The sequence below is a fragment of the Synchiropus splendidus genome, chromosome 16 (assembly GCF_027744825.2).
Source record: "Synchiropus splendidus isolate RoL2022-P1 chromosome 16, RoL_Sspl_1.0, whole genome shotgun sequence".
NCBI classification, from domain to species: Eukaryota; Metazoa; Chordata; class Actinopteri; order Syngnathiformes; family Callionymidae; genus Synchiropus; species Synchiropus splendidus.
In genome coordinates this window covers 6,899,842-6,921,348 of record NC_071349.1, presented here as the reverse complement: position 1 = coordinate 6,921,348, position 21,507 = coordinate 6,899,842, and the positions used below count along the sequence as shown (strand labels likewise).

At 45.1% G+C, this 21,507-nt stretch overlaps 1 protein-coding gene across 7 annotated transcripts in view; it reads right to left on the bottom strand.

Moving 5' to 3' along the window:
• Nucleotides 1-21,507, bottom strand: part of dlgap2a (discs, large (Drosophila) homolog-associated protein 2a) — a 160,601-nt gene that overhangs the window by 37,165 nt on the left and 101,929 nt on the right. For all 7 annotated transcript variants that reach the window (XM_053844318.1, XM_053844319.1, XM_053844321.1 and 4 more), the window contains 2 exons: nucleotides 16,775-17,898; nucleotides 5,067-5,281 (listed from right to left, as the gene is read on the bottom strand). In XM_053844318.1, coding sequence (XP_053700293.1) covers nucleotides 5,067-5,281; nucleotides 16,775-17,898 — 1,339 coding nt within the window. The remainder of the gene's footprint in view (nucleotides 1-5,066; nucleotides 5,282-16,774; nucleotides 17,899-21,507) is intronic.

Below are 21,507 nucleotides of genomic sequence, written 5' to 3'. Positions count from 1 at the left end.
AAAGCTCTGCGACCTCAGGGCCGACTGAGGACAGACTCAGATTTGCTGGTTATTTTTGTTGGTGCTTTTGCAAACAAACCCAAGATGAAATGTAGGTATGAAACTCAACGTGATGCTTTTATTTTAAAAGCCCTTTGTATTGTGTATTATACAGTAGAATATTGAGGGTTGTGTTGCAAAGCTGATTTAGTCAAGCTCAGTCAACAAGAGGAGCAACTCTTGTCCACTTTGGAATTCAGTAAAACAAACAGCAGACCTGCATCCAATGCAACTTGCACCACATGGACTCACTGAACTGCACAAATATCTTGAGTTTATCTGGACTCAACTGCTGTCAGTTGTTCCTTCAAGTAAGTAGTATAATGTTAGTATGAAAACATAAATGCCTTCCAGGGATGTGACTGTATCGAACACCACTCGTGGCAATTCTTTCGACTGGAAACTTCTAAGACGGACTTGACATAGAGCTCTTATAGAGCTCATGAGGAGGAGGTTTTCAAGTAGCTATGAGAACGCCACACGCTTGTGGACCTGCAGAGTCCGGAGGTTGCCAAGGAAACGCTAACTACAGCGGCAGATGAGTTCATGGAAGTAATACACTGCACAGAGGAGTACCTGGGGATTAGAACAGTCAACCCAGAATTACGTAGCGTACGACGTTGGCTTTAATGATAAAATAAACGTGAAACGAAAGCGATCTCTGAGACATCAGTGCAGTTCTTGGAAAGACCCCAGAAGAGGTCATTCTAAGAAAGCGTCCATCATCAGAGCTAACTACGCCCTCTGGGAATCTTCCGGTGTGTGCAGGCTCAATAACACTGCAGCTGCCGACTGTGGACACAAGCGGGCCACCTGATTCGATCCATAGCGGTCAATACAGAGTTGGCTCAAAGTATGATAGCTGCAAATAATAGCTCTTCCTGCTGTTCCAGCGTCATCGGTCTTCCTGCAATTACCGCTTTTGAGTGTCCAGATGAAAGAAGGAGAGTGACTCACTCACTCTGGGTTGATCAGAAACGGTGAAAAAACAACTTGAAATTATTTTTTTCCTTCATAAAAGAATTTAAGATTGCAATATGATGAAACACTATTGATTCACTTCACGTATTATTCAACTGACATGCACGTAAAGCCGACGTACTTTGAAACGTGTGATTTATAGGCGCGGCATGCCAGATTACGTTTGTTTCATGCCATTGGATTTCCTGCTGTATCATCCAGGAGAAGAGGCACTTACAACAAGGGCGTATTGAACAAATGGCCTGCGCTCTGAATGTGAATGAGCAGGGTCGCCAGTGTCAGATATGAGGGTCTGACAGCAGTGAGAGACATCAGTGTCGGTCAGACTGCGACATGACGTGGTGCTGCTTTGTATCCGCTGCCGACCGCGCCGCACAGCGAGGTCCGACACGGGGTCAATAAAGCATAATGCTTTCAATTTGTTTCCGTGGATGTCTGCTCCAGACTGTCTTTGAAGTCTGCTGCTGAACGGTATTCAAAGGCACACCATTGTCCTGACTGTACCGAGCTGGAGGAGAATGAAATCACAGCGTCACAAGCATTAATAACATGCAGAACTGTGCCAGAGAAAACGGATCGAACCTGATCTTCACAGAAAATTAATTGGAAGTGTGTTATGGACGCGTAGGTGCTATCTCACTTTCTTCAGGACTGATTTTCAGCATTATAATAAAAGAATAAATCCATACTGATGTCTGTGTTATAACTCTCTGTTTCATAATAATAATTGTTATTAATATTATTATTATTGGAGTGTTTTATATTTAAGAGTGCTTTGAACAAGCTATAGAAAACCAGACTCTCACCTTCACCAAATACTTTGGCATACAAGATTTTAAAAATCACCTATGGCTGACAAGAGACACCATCCCTGTCCTCTTCCTGTCTGCTGCAGCATTGTTAAATGTTGCATCTCTTTACTTGTGTTCAAATGAATATTAAACATTTTAGAATCGTAATGTTCTCAAAACAGAATCAAACATTGCTCACACTAGCTGCCTAGCTCAGCTTCGGCACCCACTGCACTACATTGTCGAACATTCAGTACAAAGTGGGTGCGAACAACAACGCAAAAAAGCTCGTGTGGAATTTCTCAGTCTATTAAAATAGAATTGTAACTCCACTCAGTAATTACTGTTTTCACATCATCCTGAAAACAAAGAGGAAGAGGGGCTTATTCAGAGGAGCTGGAATGGCCGGCCAGAAATGATAAATGTGACACAGGCATTTTGGTAATTTGCTATTTGAAGCACAGCAACAGGGAGGTTAAGACCATAATGGATAGAAAAACAGAGAATTTTGAAATAGCAAAATGAGTGGAAGCATCAGTTGTTGATGGATGTGACAGACTGAGATACCTAGCTGCTGTTTCCTCACTAACTGAAGCAGGCTGAAATCCTGGCCCGGCTCTTCTATCATCGACAGCGATGCATTTCTCTGTGCAACCGTACGGCGACGTGACTGCTGTGATCACATTAATTCGCCTTGTGTATCTCCGTAACCGAGCTGCTTGTAGCTTTTTTCCCAGTGACATTGTCTCAAGCTTGTCTCATCATGTAATCCGCTTATGAGCTTTTTTTCTGTTGCCGAGTTACGAAAACAAAAGCATTCTATTCCACACAAACCTGAACAACACACTGCAGTAATATGAAAACTTCCTCTTGTGATTATCCGCCGCATATTTCCTGAGAAGAACATTATTCTTGCGTTGAGCCCAATGCCTCCCCAAAAGGTTAACCAGGCTTTTTGCAAGGAGGGCGTCTGGGCGAAAAAATGGACGCCCAGTTTTTCTCAGCTGTCCGATCATTATCGCCTATATAATGTCCTACTCGTAGTGTCCTCACATTGGTTTCCATGGAAAGAGAGAAATGTTTCCGCCTGGTAATTTTGCCAAATATGATCGAAATTCACAGATTCTCGACCATTTTGCAGCCATAGCTTGGCCGCCATACTTGTTTATGTATTTGTAATCTCGCAGTCGCCACACTCGCGGCATGAAAGCGAGTGCTGTGCAGCTGGTGGCTCTCGGGAGCGTTGCAGTTCGCTGCACGGCGCACAGCGCTTGCCAAATGAAAGCAAAATATATAGGTTAATGGTGATCAAAATTCACATGGTTTGATTTATTTAATCTAGCGGCAAGTCTTCATTTATATTTTGTTTAAATGAGTGTGAAAGTTTAGAAAGCAGCTGATACAACTGTATGCTTAGCTTGCATAAATATAGAAAAGAAACTGTGGATGTTTAGCTTGCATTAAGGGCAAGAATGAGTTCATCTCTGTTTTATTATTTTACTCAGATGTTTGTTTTCATAAAAAGTTATTTTTGTACAAATAGATGTTTACAGCTTGTTTTATACAAAGCAAGTTGTTAAGTCAGTCATTGATGTGTGTGTTCGGGGGGAATGGGCTGGAGGCGGGGTTATGTCCTGGGGGCGGGGCTTTGGACGCCCGGTTTCAAAATCCTATCTAAAAGCCTATTAAAAACTGTGACAGCCTTCTTCAGATGTGCATAATGTGGTTGCTAACTTTGCTTATATTTCATCAAACGCTGGTTGAAGTACACTCCAACACTTCAGGTGAACTATCAGGAACAATGTCTTGCTCAAGGACACAACGATACTAGACCAAACACTTCAAGAATTTTAAGATAATGTAGAATATAATTTTGCTTTCTAGGTGTCTTAAGAGCTTCCATTGTTGCAGTGCGTCATGAGACTTGTAACATGGGTCACAGGAGTGTTTTTATTTTAGTAACAGGGCTTTAATAGTTTTCAAAACTACACGCGAGAGAACAACCTATCAGGACTTCACATGCTAATGCTACGCGAAGGAACGCGTTTTTACTCCACTGTCATGCATATGTGTCCACATGCTTTGTGGAAGGCTGCCTTTGTCGTCAATGCAGGACGCAAAAGTCCACTTTCCAAGGTCAATGTACGATGCCATGGATGGTAGCTACAAAGTTGAAGATGTGTCCATCTCAAGGACAAGTGATCCATAACCACCAGTCCATTTTAATGTAGAAATATTGCGTGCAAGCAAACGTAACCTGTCTTAACTCATCAGATATACATAAGAAGGAATTTCAGCAGTCACCAGTTACGGCAGTAGAATTGTTAAATTGTGTTACGAATTAGTGCTATTGTCAAGCTACATTTTCAATATATGGCAGTTGAAGGTTAAAAATGATAGGAACATGTCAAATTCCATAAAAAAAGCAAACAGACTCATTTGAACTAGTCGACATATTTACAACAACTGACTGTATTACTCAATACACCCTATAGCTGAGACTTCAGTTAGCACTCCAACTAGTCCTAGTTGACAAGTCAACTCACTGTTTGCCGGCTACTATTCCAAAAGCTTCATGTATGACTGCATTTTTTCGGTCCTCACATCTTAACACATACTGCTGGCTCTAGCACCTCCATGTTCCAGATGACTCCCAGTGCATCACACACTTTTAAAATCCGTATGTTCCAAGCCGTTGTGAAGATAACACTCCTTTCAATTCGCATGTGCTCAGTGAGCAAGGCGGCTGGTGGAAATCTTTGACTGTGACACTCCAGCTGGATGACTGAACACTGCACCTTATCTCTGAGAGGGTCTCCAGCCATTTCCCTGAGCATAAAATGACAGATCGGCTACTTCAAGTCGAGAGCTAAACCCCCACACAAAATCTATTTTCTAGCGCTGCTTCTGAGCCAAGAGATGCCGGAGCCCAAACAGATTCATTTGAGGTTAGAAACCAAAGCTACACTCGAAAGTCACCTTGTCAATCATTATGCTCAATCATACTAAATCTCTGAGTAATAGCAACAACATAAAATGATGAGTGTTGATGTGTCAGTTAGATTCACTTGTTCTTGTCTCACATTCAACTCCTCCAATAAACCTTTATTGTACTGTTTTGAGAGCCAAAACAAAGAAGGGCGGACCGTCAGCAATGCCATTAAACACAGCGAGAGAAATGGTTCACCAAACTAGAGTTTCAAAGAAAAGAATGACAGTGGAAGAGGACAAAAATGAATGAGGCTGATGTTCTACCTCTGAGAGTCCAGCAGGTCTCGCGGCCGGATGATGGCCTTGACCAGGGCATCCGGCCGCACCCTCTTCTGAGGGGACGTCTTGGGGCTGGAGTCCGACTCGCCACTCTCCTCGTCTCCCATGGCTTTGACGTAACTGCTGCTGCGCATCCGACGGCAGGGGATTTCGTCATCTTTCCCGTCTCCGGGGTAACCACCCCACTCGTCCTGCGGCACCTGTGGACGTGGAAGAGTGTGGAAGAGTCACAGCATCAAATACAACTCCATCTAATTCAGATTGTTTGATTAAATCCATGACATGTTTCAAGTGAGAAGACGCTACAGAGACTTGTCTTTCAGTCACTATGACAAGACACAATTATATTTACAGGAAAGGAATGCATCTGTTACAGCAAGGATAATAATTATTTGTGAAAAAATGTTGAAACAGTAACAATTTGAAGGGTCATATGGCTGACAAACTAAACTTAGGGAGCTGAAAAACTCCAATCTATTTCTATGTTTCACCAGCAGAATTTTAAAAACGTTTTTAAATTTAGTATCTGTTTAATATGTTGCTTTTCAAAATATCTAAACTAGGATATTTGCCACAGGAAGCCACATTTTTGAATTTTTTAATTTGGTATATTACTGAATCAAATGATGGAGCCATACATCCATTTAAACAACAAAATATTGTTTATTTTGCATCAGTTTGACAACAGCACAATAAATCAGGATGGTGGCTGTATTCAAGTTTTTATATCACCTTATTTAAACTAAAGCTCTTTTAATGTCTTGAAAATATTTGTATAATAATTTCAATTTTATAAGAATTTCAAGTCCATTCAGAGTAGTGGAAACCCTGGCCACTGTGTCGCGAAAAACATCCCTGAACAAAAGCAAACAGATGCTTTTGTTTGCTTTTGTTCAGGGATTCCTCCATGTTTGTTGTTGTTGTTATCATCCCAGCTGCCACGTGTCTCGTGCACCAGTGTGATCAGTGACGGCCCTAAAGCAGCATCCAGCACAGCCAACCTCAAATGTTTGCAGGATGTGAATTCCATATTAACATGTTATTTGTTCATTTTTTATTCATATTCTTTCTTTGTGGTTGGGTCTGATGTCATTGTGGTTGGTGAATGATGTCATCAGTGTTTCACAGTGGGGCCTTGGATCAATGTTCTCACTCTGGAATCCAAGCTCCTTCGTTGTTCAGATGCAGAGATACTTCACATCCAATCCATATTGCAAATAAAAGGAGAGGAAAAACCAAATGCATCCTCGCAATTTAAGCATGAATGGCTAACACACCTGTTCAACTGTCACGTCTTTCATTTGGTTTCTCACCAGTTAATCCACTCCACGCTCAGTGGGAGTATTCGAGGGAATCTGGGATGTGTGAAGGAGTCTTTTGGAAAACAGGCAGGGTATGAATAGCACCACATTCGGTGCTGCGTGATGGACACTCGAGTCGAACTCCTACCTCTGGCACCGTTACTTCCCATCCATTGAAATGCACAACACCGTGACACCGTGATAAGTCACAACACATTACAGCCTTCACAGCGCTTCGGCAGCTGCTTTGCATTTTCAGCCTCCGTTGGCAGTTATACAGGCGGCTAAAAAGCTCGGCTTAAAATCAGCTATGATTTTGGTTCGGGAAAATTACTGGCAAAATAAGTAGTTTTGCAAAGACGGCTCCGTTTTGGAAACAAGCAGGCGGTGCTATATTTTGCTTTTGTGCAGCAGCAGTTTCCTCCAATGATATGTTGCTGCTTCACCAGGAAATGAGAGATTAAAACCTTGGAAGGTCACACTGTCGTAATCCCTCATTAATAGGAAACTTCATATTCGCCAGTACGCTGCCGGATCCTGTGATCAATCTCGTGAGATGCTCCTACTTGCTGCAGGAGCTTTTCCCTCTTGAAGAAAGAGTCATCCCTTCAACTCTTCCGGAAAAAAAAAAAAAATTCCGGTGTGCTTTCCAATCGATGAGCAAGCATTCCCAACCAGTCCGGGTGTGTTCCTTATGAAGTCCAGGAATACGGCTCACCAGACCCATGAGGGCCATGTGGCTCCGACCAAGAGTCATATTCCCACAAGGCTGCCCCTTTGTAGTCAGTTCTTTTCATAGATTTTTAATGAACAGACCCAGGGTGTGACAGATTTTCTCCATGGTGGCTTTAATATATAATGTGGAGCGGTAGCGTCCGTCGGGGCTGGTGGAACCGGAGTATGAAGCAGGAGGGACGAGGGTCAGATCCTCCATAACTGAGACAATGGTTTGCATTTGACACTGACTCTGGGATGAGCCCCAGTAGGTGGCGCTTGTGTGTGAGATCCAAAGACGGTATGACACCTCTGCAGGATATGTGCACGCTCCTTTAAAGATAGGTCATCTGGGAAAGACTCAGAGTAGAACCAGGACTATGCTTGAGCTAGTATCTAGTTAGAAGGTGGCCTCCCTGGTGAGGTGCAGGGTCATACACAGTGTTTTTAGAGGAGCTAAAGGGCGTGACTGGCTCGAGGGAAGTTTCAGTTTCGACCCTGGCTCCTGTGGCCTGACTAGAGCAGTGGGACAGTATTTCTGAGAACGGAAAAAGGTTTTTGCTTGACACCATTTTACGCAACGGTTCTGTGAACAATTAAAAAAAAAAAAAAGCACAATAAACTTGAGTGACAGAGAAGTAGCAGTTCTACCCAGGGAGCGTTTTGTAGCGGAACGTCGGCGAGAAAGTCAATAACTTCAGTCTATATTTGTGTTGCTTATTAAACTCTGCTGTGTTAACACCCACTCATGTAGCGGCGTGACAACGACGGAGCTCATTACGGAGACTACCTCCATTTCTTCTCCAAACTCTCTCTCCCTCTCTCTTCAGCCGACCACGACAAGAATGTTCAAACACTTTCCAGCAGCAGCTGAGTCAGCGTCATGTGCTACAAACGCTCGAGCAACAGCGCTCGCCAAAAAGTGATTTTTCTAAATTCCTGTGGCATTATCCTTTTGCTTCCTGGCATGGGTTTATCTGACTGGACGGCGGAGGATCAGAAGCTTCAGCTGTGTTTACACGGTCACTGACTTTATTCATAAAATATGACATTGTCTGGAATCATTAAATTCGGAGTTGAAGGCTTCCTCAATGCCGCGTCCATGCGTCACTTACATTTGCTGGCTGGATCAGCAACAACATGTCCCCGAGCTGACTCTTACGACAACACTGAGCTGTGGTGGAGCGAGCAGGGCGAGGAAAAAAGAGCTACTATTGAACTGCTTTCAATTGCATCAGAGATTTTTCTCTCCGATTGGTTCTGAATTTATCCACAGAGTCCTGGATTTTGGGCTCGTACGCCGCTGTAATTCAACAGCTGCAGGCCAACCCATTCTTCTCAATAGTTTTCAATGATTTCTGACTGAGCACAGTCACTCGGCCCATTATACATGACTGCTTTCCGACCACCGCCTCCTGCAACACTGCCTCCATTTCTTCTTTTTTGCAAGAGGTGCATAATGAACACTTCTTCCACAGTTGCCATTGTTTGTTTTGGGGTTTGTTGTTGGGGCTGTTGCCTCTGGTGGATAGATTGGTGAACAGCAATACCATCGCAAAGAACGCACAGGTGCATACAGTATGATGCATAAATGGGCCTTATCACCTTTTTCTCATTTTGGAATTTGAAATTAAGTACAGATATAAAGCTTTTCCTCAAACGCTGACGATGAAAAAACGGGGCCTACCTACCAGTTCATCCCAAACAGCATTCCAGACGTCTCTCTCAGCAGAAATTCCGTTCAGGAAATATTGAAGTCAACAAAAACAATCTCTCCCACGTACCCTGGATCTACCAAGTTAACTTCATGCGCAATGACCCCTGGACCTGCTGGCAACCTGGAACCAGCAAGCATCACCATATACACCTCATCTGATACTGTGAAAAATCTACATACCACCCCACGTTGTGCTAAAATATTGCATATTTCCACTAACTACTTCCTTGTTTCTGCACCTTTTCAAACCGTTTGCCCCCCACTGTGTGTTCTAAGAGCTCCTGTGACAGTGGATTTCTCATTTGTGAGATGAATAAAGTCTTATCTTGTCTTATCTTCTCAGCTACAGTAGATGTGTTTGGAACGCCTCACTGAAAGAGCATTGAGACCAGATACCTGAGCCAGTTCATTCAGAACAGCAGCTCTCCATGAGCCTCTCTATAATGACTAAGCTCCATGGGAAGAAACCTGAGGGGATAACTAAGAGCAGAAACGATGAAATATGTGCCATTTTGCTCAGCTCTCTGGTCACTTGACTGGAACAGACTGATGATGTTGCCCCCTCACCTGAGGAAGGTTAGTATCTTACCAAATTATGGCACTTTACCTTCAACTGCAAAAACACTTGCATGCATTCATTCATCCATTGACGTCTATGTTGATTCCAAATAATGGTGTGTGAAAGGAGCGCCATCCCATGGTTGGCCCTAAACCATGGTGTCAGAAAATGCTGCAGAAGGCGGAACAATTGAAAGCCAAAACCTCAACATGCAATGCTGAGGGCTGCCCTCCGCGTCAAAAGTCACTTGAAGAGTGTCACCATTTGACGCCTTGGAGAATATGGTGCTTGAGTGCATGCTGCTTAATCCATCAAAAACATCCTTAAATGCTACATTCGTCCTGTTGAAGGAGCTGCCCTGGCTGTACCAAGATGAAGGTGGGAGACACCTTGGATTGGTCTACAGTTCATCGACAGACATGATCCCATTCACACGCTTACCTCCAACCATTTAGATTCATCAGTAAACCGCTGATGTTTTGAGACTGTGGTACGACACCAGAGTGCTAGGAGGAAACCCACACAAGAACATGGTTCCCAGGTTGCCTCAGGGAAGACGAAACACAGCATGTAATAACGTGGGAATCACCGCTTCATGAGTTTATAATGAGGAAACGTGAGGGCACTTCACTTTACAGATAACTACAGTCATAATAACTCACAGAGACAAGGGGTGCAGCGCAAGGAAAAACCAGCTGAGCACATCTGGAGCTCCATGGAAACACCTCCCAACGCTCCGGACAGTGTCAGGCAAGCACAGCACACTAAACCAAATGGACACAGGTAGCTGCCCAAACGCTCAAAGTCATTCATCTCCCCAGCAAAGACAGGCACCACCAACTGAAGTCGACGGGTTAATTAAGTCTTGGAGGGGTTTGATATTTTTAGACGTCGAATTAATGAACGCAGCGCTGGAGGACAGACGCAAGCTGTGGTGAGATTTGTTTAATTTGGATTCACTGATAAAGCGATTGTGGCGTGTCTTCCTGGTGAGATTCTGTTGGAGGACAGAGGGAGATTCTACCTAGACTCTTTGTGCCGCTCCTGTAATCCCCTGCGTAGGACTGTGTTGTCCCGACATTACAGTACAGCAACAAAGACTCTCAGGTCACCAGTAGATGGCACCCTCCAGGCACACTGATGTTTGTGGCGTATTGTTCCCTCTGGACTCACACCTTGTCAACATGGCGCCATGACGCCACCCAAGTCAGTTGTGTCGGGATAATGGGACAAGGCCCCGGGATGGATGGAAGATCTGGAGACTGTCACATCCCTAGAGTGAGAGGTTCAACTTCACTTCCCCAAATTCATTGACTTGACCTAGAAACATGCTGTAAACAGTGGTATCCAGTTCCTGCCATCCACTGAGCTGGTTTTGGAGCAACCCTTGAGGAGTAAAAGAGAAATGCTATAGGGTGGATGTGTGTCATTGCTCACTTTTTTTTTTTTTTTAGCTTTGTTTATTATTACTGAAACTCTTTGACTAAATTCCATCTGTCACAGCTACATTAGCTGGAGAGCCACCCAGGGGAGGTTCATGGCAGCAGTGTGAATATTCAAGACATACAGTGGTACCTTGGTTTTCGAACGTCTGAAAAAATCCGGAAAAAACATAACGTGCGCAGACCGATCAGTTGGCCCAAGGCGCGCTTTGTTATTGTGTACAACCCAGCCTCTGTATGCAGACGTGTCCTGTTAGCTACATTTACTGACTATTTCTTCTTCATATTGAGGTTAAAAAAACCTTTCCTGTCTCCGCACTGGACCATGGTAGAGTGTCACAGGGGAGGTGCTCTCCACACCTCCGAGGCTGGAGCGCTCACTCCAGGGTTTGATGTCCTGTTGTGGGCTGGAGCTGGGACAGGGATGAGGCGAGTCTGGGACAGAGCGTGACTTGGTTTATGACTTTGTCACAGCCAAACTGCACAGAAGCGCACATTCAGAGCTGGACACGCACCGGGCACCTCTTCACTTCTGGAGAGACGTCACTCACTCAGCAACCCCTCCCACATGCAGTGGCCACACACATAGAGGAACAGCGCACCTGCAGCTACACTCTACATTCACTCCTACAAAAGACTATTTTAAGGCTTGGAACGCATTATTTCTTTTTCCATTCATTGTAATGGGAAAAATCGATTCAGATTTCGAACTATTCGCATCTTGAACGGCCGTCTGGAACGGATTGTGGTCGAGAACCATTAAACTGCATTAAACTGGAATGGTCTTGAGGTGGAATAAACCTGAGCAGAAGCCAATTGTCAACAAACCTCTGAAGTCCTCCAAAAGAAGTGCTACTTCAGGGGGCATGTGCTGAGGTTCCCCCAACAGATTTCAATAGAGGCGTCAGCTGCCAATCAGAAATTCACAGGTCGGACACCGTAGCAGATCATGCTGTCCTTGAGCAAGACAGTGACCGAAACAGGACCTCCGTGAAAACCATTTGATCTCCGTCTTCAATTTACCGAGTGCTAGCGTGGAAGCTAATAACTCCAATCTGGGAACTCCACGGCGGGTGGTTCAGTGAATCATTTTTGCTTTCCTCACAGCGGCTGCTTTGTTTCCTCGGCTTTGAACCTTCTTTTCGTATTTTAATCAGCGGGCTCTTCTGCCTCGCAAGCGCTACCTTTGGCAAGGCAGCGTGGCAGTTAATTGGATCATTAAATCCCTCAGCAATGCCCTATCAGCACAACTATCAAAGACTAATCCTCCTTTGTACCACAGTTCTGGATGAGAGGGGTGGACGGGGTCTCTACTGGAGCAGGCTCCTTCAGCTACAGCCCTCCACATACAAGCCTGAGGTTCAGGCTTCAGTGTCACAGTGCAGTGTTCACCCACAAGATCACTTGCCACCTCAGCTGCTGGTCTCGCTGTAGTCATGCTGGTTAGCTGGTTGGATTTTCTCTTTAAGTCACTTAAAAATAAATGTATAGAAGCACAGCAGACAATGGAGATGTAAAGATCCCAAGTCGCTGTATTCTGTAGGAAGAAAAAAGAGAGCGCATGTGGCTCACTGGCTTGACTTTTCAAAAGCCTGCTGCTGTCTGCTGGACTGGGCCTAAAAGGATCCACATTCAGGCCTCCATCAGAGAGACACTGAAGCCAGATGAGCACCAACCACTGCATATATTTTCTGCCACATGCCACAGGAAATATATGACTTTCAGCTCCTCTGGAAGTAGTCCAAGGTGTTGGGAGATATAATGGCTCCAATGTGTCCTGGGTGGATGATGTATCCTCCTCCCAGAAGGACGTGCCCAACACACCTACCCAGGCAGACGTGGGGGGCATCCTTACCAGATGCGCAAGCTTCCTCATCTGGGTCCTTTCAATGTGGAAGAAAGCTGTGGATTTGGTCGCCTTTTTGGTCACTGCTCAACTCTTGGTGCCATAGGTGAGGGTTGGAAGAGCCTTGCCTTCTGGCTCAGCTCTCTCCTTGGGTAAGGGAATACATTACAGCAGACATCGGTCCAATTGTCTCACTCACTCCCCTTTTGTGAACAAGACCCTGAGACACTTAAATTCCTCCACTTGGGGGAGACTTCCTTCCAACCGGGAGTGGTCACTTCATGCTTCTCTGACTGAGAGCTATGGCCTATGGGACTTGAACGAACTGTGTTCATAAAACTCATGAAGAGAACTGGTTGAGACCAACTTTCACTGGGGGAAAAATGGACAACGATGTGTTAAGACACATGATCTTTCATGGGACTGTGGAGATATATTGCGCTGCTACTGTTCCTCCTCCTCCTCCTGGGACACTTCAGATCCTAATGTTCTGGCTGTGTGCTGCTGACCCTGACTGACCACCCTTTTTCCTTTTCTCCTCTCCATTTTGAATCTCTGCTAAAAGCTTTTCCTTCCTTAATTCCGACTGATGCAAAGAAAGAAATATTGACCTCTAGCTGTTGGCCGCATCCTGATGACTTCCTCTATGAATGTCTGACACAAAAACAAGACTAGACTTGAAAGAAAGCCGTTTAGAATTCACTCAGGGGGTCTGGCTGATATTCTGCCACAACTGCCTTCTTGAATTCAAATCAAGCTCACAGACACAAAGAAGGAAAACAAAGCGTGTGCGTGTGGTTTGTGTGTGAAAAGGCAGATTGGTGCTTATTTGCTCAACGACTTAGCCAGAGACAGAGAGTGATGGCTGGAGTCAGGTCTGATACCCCAACGTTTGCTCTTTCTGAGAGAAGAGGGGCCAATATCAATCAGTCTCTGTCTCTCCCAATGTCCAGGTGATCGATCACCCAAACACACACGCTTGTGAAAGTTCACACTGCGGTTTAACATGCGTATTTGTCGAAGAGACATGAGTAGCCAGTGTTTCTCTCTTTGGAAGTTTGTGCCTCACAACCATCAAGGACACAGACAAGGTGACCAGCTCACCACCAGACCATCTGCTGTGCAACAAACAGTCCCCTCCTCACATGTATGCATCCACACGTCAACAGATGGGCAAAATCACAAGATGATGTTTAGGTGGTGCGCACAGAAATCTGTCAAATTCATGGCATATATATATATAGATATTTCCCATAGTAACAACCATGTGGCGGAAGACAGGACAGTGTTTTTTGGTGGATGTAAGTCTTTCAAAGAACATTAAACCTCTCAACTCTACGCTACTGTTTCTGAATGAGGTTGCTGTTTGCAGATGAGCCCACTTCTGACGCCATTTGCTGACTAGTTTTGGTCCCATCATGTTAATAAAACAACTGTCAATCTGCAGGCACAATATGTACAGTATATCCTAAGTGCTCAGTGTTCGTGTTTTTAACTAATATATTTTTTTGTGCAATCAAATTTGTCATATCTGTAGAGTAGCTTAGCATGAGTGATGGGTAGCTGAGGTATCATGAAACAGTGACCCAATTTTCAGTAGCCACTAGATGGCGCTCTTGTTTTAGAAATGATGGTTTCATTCATGTTCCAAAAGCCAGAGAATGTCCACACGAACCAGGCTCCCCCGCCCTCGACTGCCACCTAGTCTTCTTTGCACCCGACCCCTATGACTCCCTCTGTGGGTCCACAGGAGGGACGGCCCATGTCGTTCTTTTGGGCTAGGCCCTCCACATTGAGAGCAACCAGCTGAGGTGGCTCGGGCATCTGATCCGGATGCCCCCTGGACGCCTCCCTGGGGAGGTGTTCCGGGCATGTCCTACCGGGAGGAGATCCTGGGGAAGACCCAGGACTCGCTGGAGAGATTATGTCTCCGGTCTGGCCTGGGAACCCCTCGGGATCCCCCGGGAGGAGCTGGAGGAGGTTTGTGCGGACCGGGACGTTTTGGCTTCCCTGCTCCGAATGCTTCCCCCAGCGACCTGACCCCGGATAAGCGGTAGAAGAAGGTGAAGGTGAAGGTGAAGGCTTCATTCATTTCAGCCATTTTACAGCAGATATTGCCATCTGGTGGAAGATCAGGTCACAGTTTCATGAAACCTCATCAACCCTTCAATCTAAACATTGAATTTGTAGCTACACTATTTTGCTTTTAACTGACATACAGTACATGGTACACACAGCCTCAGGGCTGAACGTGTGCGCCTTGAGCCACCAGTGACAGGAGACGATCACCAAATCTGAAAGTGCTTATATATAACTTTCAAGGGATCCTTATTACGAGAAGAAATCCTGCAGTGTCGTGAAGATGGTGCTCAATTTTTACATCACAAGAGCGGTTTTCGTGCACTTTTACATTTCTACTTTTAAACAGTCATTTATGTTTAGACATCTACAACAAGCAAATGTTTGTCGAGTTCTGACATTGAACGCTGACCACGAGTGAGAGAGACATGGTGGATATATCAACTGTCCCTGTATCTAGACTTTACATATTTTGAAATCATAGAATAATATTTGCCATCACTATTTTTTATTTTTACTTGAATCAGCTCAAAGTTTATAAACAGTCCATAAACAGATTTGTTTGTACTCACTTCCTATTTTGAATACATGGAAATAAATTCTATTTATTTATTCATTTTTATTAAATCTGAGTCATCCATTAATTGGCAATAAAAAAACGTTCACCAGTCGTCTGAACAGCAGCAAAGCAGCAGCAAAGAACTGGTGGCACATTATTGTCTGTTCCGAGTGCGGTCGCCTTGGGGATGAAGAAAGTCAGTGGAATTGTGAAACTTTAATTCCCGAAGTCCCACACACTATTCTACAATGCCTCTGAAACTGCGTCTTCATCTTGTCTTCGGCGCGTCCCCCTGTGTTGTGAGGGGGCATTGATTCTCCTCGGGGAGGAAAGATGTGTCACCCTGCATGGATTGAATTGATAACACGGGGCTATATATAACCCTGCGGCGGAACTACGGGGATATTTTTAGAAGTGTTTATAGTGTGGCGGGGTGGTACTACCTGAGCTGAATGAGCAAAGAGGTGGGAGGTGGGAGAGAGAGCCCAGCATTAAAGATCAAGGACTCAGTTTTGGCCAGGTTTTAATAAGATGTCTGGTCATCCCAGGCCCAGGACAGTTAACAAGACTTTACACTACACCACCAAACCGAAGCTGATGCAGGCTGAGCACTGGGCAATGGCCGTCTATGTTCCCCACAAAGCTGATGCACTGGCTTGAATTGTGGCTGCAGGCAACACTTACATGAAGCAATTAGATATTGCTTTGTTAAGCGTGGAGCAGCATTGTAACAGGTTCAATCGCACCAGACCTTAAATGGACAATTTGGGATAGTTAAACATCCTCTCTTTCTTAGAGTGAACAGTGCCGACTCAGCCTCAATTGATCCCTCCGGCTCATCCGCCAAGCTAAAGCTGTGCAAAAGCCTCTTCAAAACGCAAACCTATATGAAATCGAAGCAAACAACCAACATCGATCAGCGATCTTATTCTCACACTTCAGCCCCTCCCTGCCCCCCATGTGCTGATTTACTCATTTGTGGAGTGAATTGATTCGTCCTGCTGTGCTAGGCCTTTTTCGCTGCCAGACTCATGCTGAGCCATAGGACAGGTTCACATCGCGATGCCCAAGGCAGCAACAAAACAACCGCATCTCTCAGATCAATCACAGATGCAGCTGAGAGGAGCAACTTCTCCGTGTTGTGCGCTGACCTGGAAAAAGATTGCTTGTTCTATAGATGTTGCATGATGTCTTTCAAACTGCTTAGTGGAGACAAATATCCTCAGTAATACTGTCCATCACCGTCAAAGCAGATACAATCAGGATACCCGCTTAGAATAGCGATGCCGCGTGATATTCTTTACAAAATGATCCTGGATTTAACAAACATTTCAGAAGTAGTTTCCTATCCAGCGAAACTATGCGTCGGCTGGCACATAAATGACAAACAAGATGTGGCGAAAAATAAAAACCATTATTCCGGATTTCCTGGTTTCAAATGACCTTTTTGCTCTTATAAAACCAAAACCAACATACCTGTAAATAATGACAGGGCCTGATGTTGGGCTTGAGGTCGGAGGGTGTCATGGGCTTCTCCAGATTTAGTGATGACTTCCTGTAGGCCTCCTTGGCTTGGCTAACTGTTAACGTGGACCAGGAGCTCCTCTTCATAAACTTTCCTTCAGGAGCCATGCTGACGCTCTCGCAGGCCGAGCACTTCACATCGTTGTTGCTCTTAGAGCCCTTCAAGGACAACTCCCCGGCCAAGTGGCTGTGGACCGAGTCGGGGTAGCAGTGGCTTATGTGATCCACAGGATGCCGAGACATGACGCTCGGTGTCCGGTACGTACTGTCACTGTCGAGGTTGTCATCTGAGCTCCACCAGCCTCCTGAGCGGTGCTTCCCGCTGCCGTCGCTTTTACGCTCCTTGCTCTTGCTGCGTTTGCTGTGTTTGTGGTGGTGGTGATGATGGTGCGAAGAGTCCCGGTGGGAATCGCTCTTAGTCCCGTTCATTTTGCCTTCTAGAGAGTGGGACTTGGTGAACAGCTTTTGCACGGAGTGGACGAGGTGACGTATCCGTCCCGGGCTTTCGTTCCGCTGCTCTGTCGTCGTGGTTGTCGTGGATGTGCGCTGGTACTGCAACGTGTGGAAGCCATCTCGGTGCAGCGGCATCTGCTTTTCAAATTGGTCCAGAAGGGTCGCAGGAATTCTATTCATTTTGCCGCTGCCGCCGTGTGACATTGAACTAGCATCATCTCTGGACTCCCTGCCGCCTGAGCTGTTGACTCCTCCGCCCCTAGAAGCGCTGCCGTAGTGCATGCGTGGGAAAGTGCTACTTGACATTGAGTCGGTGGCCGACATGGACACCGGGATCACCATGCATTCGGAGTGGATGGAGCTCCGGGGGGAGCAGCGGCGATGACCATCAAGAGGGCAGCTCTCAGTGGGGCTGAGGAGATAGGAAGGGGGGCGCGAGTCCCCATGATGAAGGTGGTGGTCCAGAGAATGGTCGCATTCCAGAAGGCCGCAGGTGTGGGCTGAGGTGGGAGAGGTCAGCTGGAGGTGGGCAGGGCGGCCAGAGAGACCCTTCATGTTCCTGGCTGAAGACGAGTTGCTGTCTTCATCGAAGGGCTGGGAGGTCAACCATGAATACTGCTGGTCTGCAACAGACACAGTGAAACAGCGTTTATTCATACAGGCAGAAGGGGAGAAAAGCCTCACAGGTGAAACATCAACGGCTGAGGAGTGTGAGTGACAAGTCCACAGAAGAAATCCAACACTGAGTAAATTCCACGAGGTCTTATTTCCAGGGAGGAAAATAAAAACCAGAGAGGCAGGTGTCAGGTAAAATCCGGCATCACCATTTATCCAATGCAAAGTGAAATAATAGCCTATCACTCTGGGGCGCCGGTGTCATCCATCAAAAGCCGAGGAGAGGATGGCAATTCTTGGGAGGCCATTACCAAACGTACGTCGCCTCCATCTTTTTCCATGACCCACGTCGCCTTAGATTAAAACCAAAATCCCTGTGATTTGTCGGCGGGGCAGCCGCCCTTACACTCCATTCCAATAAATTTAACGCAGTCATCCGCCGTCTCCGCCCATCGTCATTACAGCGTCCTTCCTCTTAATCAATGTTAAGTATGAAGGATATTGCACAGGAGAGAACCCAAATTATGACAGCAGCCTCTGCTGAATGTGACTTTACATCTAAATGAGGTGAGCAGAGCTGTTGTGCTGTGGAATCACTCTGGGTGTGAGTGAACCTCGAGGCTTTATGTATGGAGTTTGTATGTCCTCCACGTCACTGCTGCTGTAGGTTCATCTCTAGGCACTCACAAAAATGGGTTCCACCTATTTTGTTTACAAAGAAAAAGCTAACCGATCGCATTTTTTTAAATTTGCGATTTGTCAATTCTGATAGATATTAATGCAAAACTACATATTTCAATTTAACACTTAGAGTTTCGAGTTGTGTCATCAAGTTATCATAAGCTACACTACATTTTCTTAAGAAATAAAGTGTCTAAAGAAAGAAAAAAAGTGACTGAAATCACCATGAAACCCTCAGAAACTAGCTTGAGTTAAAAGTGTGCATGGTATGTAAATCGATATATGTTTTTAGTGTCACACTCATGCTATATAGATACAATACTAAACACTCCAGTGGCCATGTTCAGCGTCATTTTGGTTTTATGCTGTCTTGTGTTTTTTTTTAATGGGCTTTGTCTTTATGGGCTCCACAGTTTACGGCACACACCTCCGATTCCTGCTGTCCTTCACTTGTGATCTGTCTTGAGCTTCTGCATTTTATACCTGTGCTAGTTCTGACGACTACATATGCGCTGTGCCCTTCTATCTTTGTTTGTTTTGCCTGTTGCAACAGCATGTGCTTGTTTGTTAGCGCTGATTCTCTATGTTCCATACTTTCCATAGCTGTATTCTGACCTCCATGATACTTCCTTTCCGATTGTTTTACTACTATTGTTCTGTAGGTTTGACATATTTTGTATCCTTGTTTTTGGGGATGTGTTAATTTACTACTGTTGTTCTTGTGTCTGACTGGGTTCCTGAGTTCTACTCCCAGTTCAGTGACACTCTTAGTTCTCCTTTTTGACAGTCTTTTGGTAATGTAACCATATTCCTTCAACTATTCCATTTTATTCTTGTGTCCCACTCTCTCTGTGTTCCGCTAAACCACACACACCTCTGTACGGTTCTTCACAGTTAAGGCACTCTGACAAACCCTTTTTTGGAGGAGTGAATAACCAATAATATTCCACGAGTTTTAGGGCAGAAGAGTCCATCTGGTATCTTGTGATCTAGATTACAACAGAACACAACCAATGAATATCATTTATTGTTCCCAACTTTGGTATAAGCTGTTGAAAAAAAAGCCAGAGAGGCTATTGTCTCGTACAGTCTTCTGCATCTTCCTAAGACACCTAAACAGAACATAAACATGCCGAGCAAGTTGTTAAAAAATATTCTTCTGTTGGACTGAAACTGAATTTGGAGTTGTTCCAGAGCTTCTACAACATGGGGAACAACAGATTAAGTAGATGTCTCACACACCGTCAACATGTGAAAGACGGTGAACAATAAGTCTGGTATTACTGTACTTCTGCAGCTACATCTGAAAACTCATCCTGCACCTCCTATAACAAGTGACTGTTTCACTGAATGTGACCTTATATCAGTTTGATGTGCTCCCTTTTCGGGTCCCTGGAGAGCTGAGCTTAAAATTCTTACATTAAATCCCGACAGAAATGATGCGTTTCGTTTTTTTCTGCCAGGCTAAACACCACCGTCTATATAATAAACTTCGAGTGAGGATGTGCTCCCGCTGTCGTCCGCTGTCTGCTGAGATGAAAACAAATCCCCCTTGTTTACCCCTCTTGTATGAAGATGTCTGCTTGGCAGCATGTTAGAAAGCGAATCCAGGCCACTCCGGGCATGCAAGAGCAGAAGTAAACAGATAAGACAGAATCCCTCGGATGGAACTATGAATTCTGTTACATGTCTGTCCAAGTGTTGCTCAAAAGAGGGGCACGTGAAATCACGTGAACTTGGAGGGGCTGAACTGATTCTGCCCACAATTCACTTGAGCTGCACCTGTAAGCTCATTTTCATGGTGTGATCTCTGAAGGAAATGATGTCACTGCCTCACTTCAGGGCCTGTCATGGTGTTCCTCAGGGTACGTCACAGTGTGGTGAATAAACTGTCAACACGGATTCTTCCACAGATATTCCAGCAGAAACAACACAAGTTGGACTGAATACTGTCCTCTGGCAGCTGCAGTGAGAACAAAGGTAAGAAGGTGAAGAATCCCCAGGGCCCTGTTCTACACGCCTCCCAACACCTTCAATCACATTATTGGCCATTTTGGCAAGCGTGCCAATAGCTCATTTCGACGTGGAGGACAGAGTGTCATGATGCTGTTCCTGCCCATTTTGTTATCCACTTCCTGTTACGGCCTTCTTTTTGTCCTTTGTACAGAGGCCGGTGTGAGGCGATCCAACCCTCACTCTCTTTTAACGTACCATGTTAACGTTGGGAAAGTAGACTTTGGCGCTCTGTACCGACGCCAAAGTCAGCCTTCCGCATGGCAAGTTCATGCATTTAGGGTTTCAACTGAAGTCCACATCCCACCTTCTGCAGCATGGGATGTCACTTCTATGTGTAACAACGTGTCAATTGCTATCCAAAGTCCCTGATACGGGCTTGAAAGGGGGACGTCACAGTGGGAAAACCGCAGTGCATTGTAGGTTCAGTGGGAAGTTTGTTTACAACACGTGCTGTGTTATTAACTGCCACACTCCCATGACCGCTTCGGAAAAACATTGGTTTGCGATTGTTCCCGTTTCATTCATGGAGGACGAGCCAAGGACTCCAGTCCCAGAAGCAGCAATGATGATGCGCTATATAGCCTGGACAGCAGCCGCGAGACTTCCAAACATGAGCAAAACACAGTCAATTGGTGTGCTCACAGCAGTGAAAGTTTGAATAAAAACAACATGAATTAAAGCATGTAGCGTTGTTTCATTCAAATCTACTCGTGTTAGCAAAGCTAATGTTATAGTTGTCCATATCCCTTCACTCATTGAGGATTAATTTTGGGTTTATTGAAGGCTTTTTGACATTTGGCTTTTTCCTTTAACCAAATAATGAATCAAATAATGTGCCGTGCTGCTTCACAAGAGTCCCGTACTAGCGACACTCAGGCTAGCTTTAGTATATCAAGTCATCGGTTTCCTGATCTTTTCAT